Source organism: Neovison vison, chromosome 2, assembly GCF_020171115.1.
Source record: "Neovison vison isolate M4711 chromosome 2, ASM_NN_V1, whole genome shotgun sequence".
NCBI classification, from domain to species: Eukaryota; Metazoa; Chordata; class Mammalia; order Carnivora; family Mustelidae; genus Neogale; species Neogale vison.
In genome coordinates this window covers 201,349,910-201,357,631 of record NC_058092.1, presented here as the reverse complement: position 1 = coordinate 201,357,631, position 7,722 = coordinate 201,349,910, and the positions used below count along the sequence as shown (strand labels likewise).

The 7,722-nt window shown below is 38.1% G+C and overlaps 1 protein-coding gene across 1 annotated transcript; it reads right to left on the bottom strand.

The window, feature by feature from the left end:
* Window positions 1–4,307: 4,307 nt before the first annotated feature.
* LOC122898959 (olfactory receptor 13A1-like) lies at window positions 4,308–5,295 on the bottom strand. The gene is given in 2 exon segments (XM_044236615.1): window positions 4,308–5,240; window positions 5,242–5,295. Coding segments are annotated over 2 exon segments (987 nt in total).
* Window positions 5,296–7,722: the final 2,427 nt, after the last annotated feature.

The window sequence follows — 7,722 nt, the reverse complement described above, 5'->3', positions numbered from 1 at the left end:
CAAAGAAGAAGTCAAATTATCACTCTTTGCAGATGATATGATACTCTATGTGGAAAACCCAAAAGACTCCACTCCAAAACTGCTAGAACTTATACAGGAATTCAGTAAAGTGTCAGGATATAAGATCAATGCACAGAAATCAGTTGCACTTCTCTACACCAACAACAAGACAGAAGAAAGAGAAATTAAGGAGTCAATCCCATTTACAATTGCACCCCAAACCATAAGATACCTAGGAATAAACCTAACCAAAGAGGCTAAGAATCTATACTCAGAAAACTATAAAGTACTCATGAAAGAAATTGAGGAAGACACAAAGAAATGGAAAAATGTTCCATGCTCCTGGATTGGAAGAATAAATATTGTGAAAATGTCTATGCTACCTAAAGCAATCTACACATTTAATGCAATTCCTATCAAAGTACCATCCATCTTTTTCAAAGAAATGGAACAAATAATTTTAAAATTTATATGGAACCAGAAAAGACCTCGAATAGCCAAAGGGATATTGAAAAACAAAGCCAAAGTTGGTGGCATCACAATTCCGGACTTCAAGCTTTATTACAAAGCTGTCATCATCAAGACAGCATGGTACTGGCACAAAAACAGACACATAGACCAATGGAACAGAATAGAGAGCCCAGAAATAGACCCTCAACTCTATGGTCAACTAATCTTCGACAAAGCAGGAAAGAATGTCCAATGGAAAAAGGACAGGCTCTTCAATAAATGGTGTTGGGAAAATTGGACAGCCACGTGCAGAAATATGAAATTGGACCATTTCCTTACACCACACACAAAAATAGATTCAAAATGGATTAAGGACCTCAATGTGAGAAAGGAATCCATCAAAATCCTTGAGGAGAACACAGGCAGCAACCTCTTTGACCTCAGCCGCAGCAACATCTTCCTAGGAACATCGCCAAAGGCAAGGGAAGCAAGGGCAAAAATGAACTTTTGGGATTTCATCAAAATCAAAAGCTTTTGCACAGCAAAGGAAACAGTTAACAAAACCAAAAGACAACTGACAGAATGGGAGAAGATATTTGCAAACGACATATCAGATAAAGGACTAGTGTCCAAAATCTATAAAGAACTTAACAAACTCAACACCCAAAGAACAAATAATCCAATCAAGAAATGGGCAGAGGACATGAACAGACGTTTCTGCCAAGAAGACATCCAGATGGCCAACAGACACATGAAAAAGTGCTCCATATCACTCGGCATCAGGGAAATACAAATCAAAACCACAATGAGATATCACCTCACACCAGTCAGAATGGCTAAAATCAACAAGTCAGGAAATGACAGATGCTGGCGAGGATGCGGAGAAAGGGGAACCCTCCTACACTGTTGGTGGGAATGCAAGCTGGTGCAACCACTCTGGAAAACAGCATGGAGATTCCTCAAAATGTTGAAAATAGAACTGCCCTATGACCCAGCAATTGCACTACTGGGAATTTACCCTAAAGATACAAACGTAGTGATCCAAAGGGGCACGTGCACCCAAATGTTTATAGCAGCAATGTCCACAATAGCCAAACTATGGAAAGAACCTAGATGTCCATCAACAGATGAATGGATCAAGAAGATGTCGTATATAGACACAATGGAATACTATGCAGCCATCAAAAGAAACAAAATCTTGCCATTTGCGACAACATGGATGGAACTAGAGCGTATCATGCTTAGCGAAATAAGTCAAGCGGAGAAAGACAACTATCATATGATCTCCCTGATATGAGGGAGTGGTGATGCAACATGGGGGCTTAAGTGGGTAGGAGAAGAATCCATGAAACAAGATGGGATAGGGAGGGAGACAAACCATAAGTGACTCTTAACCTCACGAAACAAACTGTGGGTTGCTGGGGGGAGGGGGGTTGGGAGAAGGGGGGTAGGGTTATGGACATTGGGGAGGGTATGTGCTTTTGGGTAAATTGGAAGGGGAGATGAACCATGAGAGACTATGGACTCTGAAAAACAGTCTGAGGGGTTTGAAGTGGCGGGGGGGTGGGAGGTTGGGGTACCAGGTGGTGGGTATTATAGAGGGCACAGCTTGCATGGAGCACTGGGTGTGGTGAAAAAATAATGAATACTGTTTTTCTGAAAATAAATAAATTGGAAAAAAAATAACAAAAAAAAAAAGAATATTTCTTCTTTATGGCTGAGTAATATTCCATTGTGTGTGTGTGTGTGTGTGTGTGTGTGTGCCACATCTTCTGTATCTATTTGTTCAGCTAATAGACATTTGGCTCTCTCCATAATTTGACTATTGCTGATAATGCTGCCATAATCATCGGGGTGAATGTGTCCCTTCAGATCACTATTCTTGTATCCTTTGGGTAAATACCTAGTAGTGCAACTTTCATGTGCACATGAAAATAATGTGTATTCAGGTACAAAATGTAACAATGTACAATTATATGTACAATTAATGTACAATAATCCACAATTATGAATTAAGTCCACTTAGTTGATATTCATGAAAACCCTCCACACTTACTAATTTTTTTGTCTTTTTGCTGTATTAATTATTTAAATCATGGTGTTTTAACCTCTATGATTATGGATTTCTTTTTACTTCTCCTTTTACTTCTTCCAAGTTTTCTTTTATGAACTTTAAGCTCTATCATTGTGTGCATATCCATACAGAATTATGTCTCCCTGATTATTTCATTCCTTTATCATTATAAATTTACCTCTTTATCTCTGAAATACACTTCACTTGTGAAGTCTGTTTAAATGTTTATTACTATAGTCACACAAGCTTTCTTTAGCTTTATGTTTGCTTAGAATTTCTTACTCTATGTATTTAAATGTTATTTTTATGACCAGCATGTAGTAACACCTTTCTTTGGACCTAATATGGTAATCTCTATCTCTGTCACTATGTATATGTGTGTGTGTGTGTGTGTGTCTCTCTCTCTCTTTTAATTAGAATACTTAGTCCATTTATATGAATGTCATTATTGTAAGGTTAGATTTAACTTTACCATCTTGATAGTTCCTTTTATTTGTCCCCTCTCTTATGCATTTTTTATTCTCCTTTCCTGTCTTCTTTTGAATTAACCGAGCATTTTTAGTATTCTATTACAATCAGCTCTACATATTTCTTGAGTTATCCCTGATAGGCAATGGCTATATCTAAGGTATATAATTTGATATGTTGTAACATTTAAATACTTGTGAAATCACCACTGTAATGAATATAATAAAAATGTATATCAACCCAGTTTCCTACTGCCCGATTGTGACGATTCCATTTTATCTCTTTTTGTTGGCTTCTTAAATACAACTTTTGATTTTTATTTTAGTAGTTGCTTTAGTATTATAGTATACATCTTTAATTTCTCACTCTCTATCTCCTAGTGATAGTTTACCACTTCACATATAAGAAACTTAAAATAACATACTTCTATTTCTACCCCCTCAGCTTTTATATTGTCATACATTTTCCAGACTATTGGGCTGCTCCTGTCCTCAGCAATCACCCATCACAACAATATCATACACTTAAACAGCACTTGATAGCATTGTCTTCAGTTCTCTTGTTCAGTCTTGACAGCACCTCTGGGCTGTTTATTTTCCTCATTACTCTTAGAAGGAAACTACAGCTGAAGTGAGTTGAGTGCTCTGAAAGAGTCTGAATACGAATCCAGATCTCCCCAACCAGTGCAGGGCTCCTTCCACATTGCATTCATCTTTGTACATAAACACCACACCCTGGAATGCAACACTCTTTATGTCTTTTCTTTTTATATTCACCATCATGGATACTGCTATATTCTTAAACTGAATTTTTTTAAAGATTTTATTTATTTATTTGACAGAGAGAGACAGCCAGTGAGGGATCATAAGCAGGGGAGTGGAGAGAGAGAAGCAGGCTTCCCACTGAACAGGAAACCCCATGTGGGCCTCAATCCCAGAACCCTAGGATCATGACCTGAGCCAAAGGCAGACGCTTAACGACAGCCACCCAGGCACCCCTTAAACTGAATTTTCTAAGGATATAATCAAATGAGCATTGTTTTATCAAATGAGTAATGTGTTTTTAATCACTCAATGCTCATTAAAATTGTTTTTTTTATCTTTTAAATCATTAAAAAATATAGAAAATATAAAAATTACAAGATTACAAAAAGCAAGATGAATAACAATAATGGCTCTTAAAGTCATTAGAGAATCTATTAGTAACCACCCTGAGTCATTAGTGGTAGTTTCCAAAACCTTATTCATTGGAGAGTCTCTGAAACCACTGTGGACTTCAACATGTAGTCTCCAACAAAAGCTTCAAAAGACAGAAATTAATTTCTGGAGAAGGTGAAAAGCTTCCTGAGGGCTGCCTTGACCTCCTTGTTTCTCAAAGTATAGATGAGGGGGTTGAGTGTAGGGCTCACCATAGTATACAGTACGCCAGCCAACTTGCTCTTCTCTGCACTATAGCTGGAGACTGGGCTTATGTAGGCATAGAAGACAGCAGTATAATACATGCACACCACAATCAGGTGGGAGGAGCAGGTGGAAAAGGCTTTCTTCTTCCCCTCTGCAGTCCGCATCTTGAGGATGCTAGAGATGATAAAGCCGTATGACACGATGGTCATCAGGAAGTTCAATATGCCATAAAATGCATCAGCCAGGACAATCATGATGCTGTTCACATAGGTGGAGCTACAGGAAAGAAGCAGCAGAGGAGGGGCCTCACAGAAAAAATGGGTAATGACATTGGGGCCACAGAAATTTAACCGTAGCATCAGCCCTGTGTGGATGGCCGCATTGAAGGCACAGAGCACCCATACACCTGTAGCCAGATTGCAGCAGAATGCTTTGCTCATTGTGGTGCTGTAATGCAGAGGATGGCAGATGGCTGTGTACCGGTCATAGGCCATGACCGTGAGGAGCAGCAGCTCAGAGGATGCAGACCATATGAGGAAATAGAGCTGGGCCATGCAGCCCCCATAAGAGATGGAGCTGTCCTTTGACAGCAGACCCTCCAGGGCTTTGGGCATGATGGAAGAGGTGCAGATAATATCCATAGTAGCCAAGTTGAAGAGAAAAAAGTACATGGGGATATGAAGCCCAGGGTTAAAGGTGATGGCCAAAATGATGAGGATATTACCTATGAGAGCCACAGAGTAGAGGGAGAGGAAACAGCTGAAGAAGAGCACGTGATATTCTGGCTGTTCTGAAAAGCCCTGCAGGATAAATTCTGTTACTAGTGTCTGGTTACTCATGGTCCTTAGGCTGAGAGGGGGTTTCCAGGACTATCAGGTGAATCTCTACCCACAGATTCATGTGATTTCTGGGCTAGAGAGAGAAATGAGAGGTATCCTAAAGTAGGCTGCTATCGTTTCATTCAAACTTGACATCATGCCATGAGCAATATTATACAGATACACTGGGATTTATTAAGGAAGAGAAACATGCCAATAGGACATTAGGAAAAGGGCATGAACATTTAGCTCATAAAAGTAAGTATAAATGGCCAATTAAATTCATAAAGTGTCATTCAACCTCAAAGAAATGCAAGTTAAATCAACAATCCAATCTTTATGAACCATGATTTGGCAAAGTTTGAAAAGCCTGGCTTTGACAAACAATAGCATGGGTGCCAAGAGGCAGGCCTTTTAAAATTCATATTCAATATGAGCCAGAATCTCCACTTTTAGGAATTTAGCCTAAGGAAATAATTAAGAGCATCTTCAAGGTGTCATCACAGCATTATTTACAATACTGAAAATATTTATATTATTTTTATATTTATATATATTTATATTTATAATATATATTTTATATATTTATAATATAATATAATACTGAAAATATTTATAATACTGAAAATGGAAAAGCAACTATACTTTTAAAGGTCAGTATATTATGATGTATGCTCTATACCTATCAAAATGATGCTTTAGAAGGGTTTTACTGATGCTTATAAAAATAGAATGAAGAAAATTCAAAAGTAAAAAGAAAGAAAATTCAAAAGTAGTGTATACAAAGGGATCTCATTTTGAGTTTAAGAGGAAAACTTATGTTTGTATATACAACTGGAGAAAAAACCAACAGGTGAATGACAGTACAGAATCTGAACAGTGGGGATAAATTATACTATACTTGATTTCATTTCTTTGCCTTTGCTTCTCTGTATTTTCTGATTTTTCCATTTAATAACCTTTGTAAAAGTCAAGTCTGATGAAATAAATGCCCCCAGCTGGTATCTTGGATCCACCTCCTCTCCAGACAATGTCTTCCCTCTCATCTCAGTCCTCAGAGCCCAAGCTCCAGCACACCCAGGACCCCTGAGTTTGGCCAGATTTTGTGGCTTTGTTCTTGCAGCTTCCTCAGCCAGAAATGTTCTCATCCTAATGAACCAGGTCTATCATTATCTCCAACCTTTTCTAACATCCCTTCCCTAGAGATAAAGATAAAGCTCTCTCTCTTTTGTGACCCCTCAGGATTCTGTACTGACTTCTATCCTAGAACCCCTTGCACATCACTTCACAGTATGGTCCTCTAAGACTGAGGCATTTGCCTCATTCATTTCTGAGCACCGCTTCTTGTTCTCCAGATATGCATGTTGAAATAATAGTAAGGAACAGTCCAGTAGCAATAAAAGCAGAGTGATTTCTATTCTCAGCATAGTGCACATTCTGTATTGTTTAAGATGAAATCAGCATGGTACCACATTTGCTTTTCCCTTCTTTTCAACTCTCTACTCATTAAAAGGGTTCATTTAACAAAGATGCTCATTTTCAATTAAGAATTCTGCTTTTGGGAGATCAACTTTTGGGACTTCATCAAGATCAAGAGCTTCTGCACAGCAAAGGAAACAGTCAAAGAAACAAAGAGGCAACCCACAGAATGGGAGAAGATATTTGCAAATGACAGTACAGACAAAAGGTTGATATCCAGGATCTATAAAGAACCCCTCAAACTCAACACACACAAAACAGATAATCATATAAAAAATGGGCAGAAGATATGAACAGACACTTCTCCAATGAAGACATACAAATGGCTATCAGACACATGAAAAAATGTTCATCATCACTAGCCCTCAGGGAGATTCAAGTTAAAACCACATTGATGCCCCCATCACGTTACCTGATTTCAAGCTTTATTACAAAGCTGTGGTCAACAAGACAGCATGGTACTGGCATAAAAACAGACACATAGACCAGTGGAACAGAGTAGAGAGCCCAGATATGGACCCTCAACTCTATGGTCAAATAATCTTCGACAAAACAGGAAAAAATATATGGTGCTGGGAATAAATGGTGCTGGGAAAATAATGGTGCTGTTGGACAGCTATATGTAGAAGAATGAAACTCGACCAATCCCTTACACCGTACACAAAGATAAACTCAAAATGGATAAAAGACCTCAATGTGAGACAGGAATCCATCAGACTCCTAGAAGAGAATATAGGCAGTAACCTCTTCGATATCAGCAACAGCAAATTCTTTCAAGATATTATAGAGGGCACGGATTGCATGGAGCACTGGGATTGGTGAAAAAAATAATGAATACTGTTATGCTGAAAATAAATAAAAAATAAATTAAAAAAGGGAAAAAAAGATATGTCTCTAAAGGCAAAGGAAACAAATTGAAAATAAACTTTTGGGACTTCATCAAAATCAAAAGCTTCTGCACAACAAAGGAAACAGTCAAAAAAACAAAGAGGCAACGACATTTGCAAATGACAGTACAGACAAAAGGTTG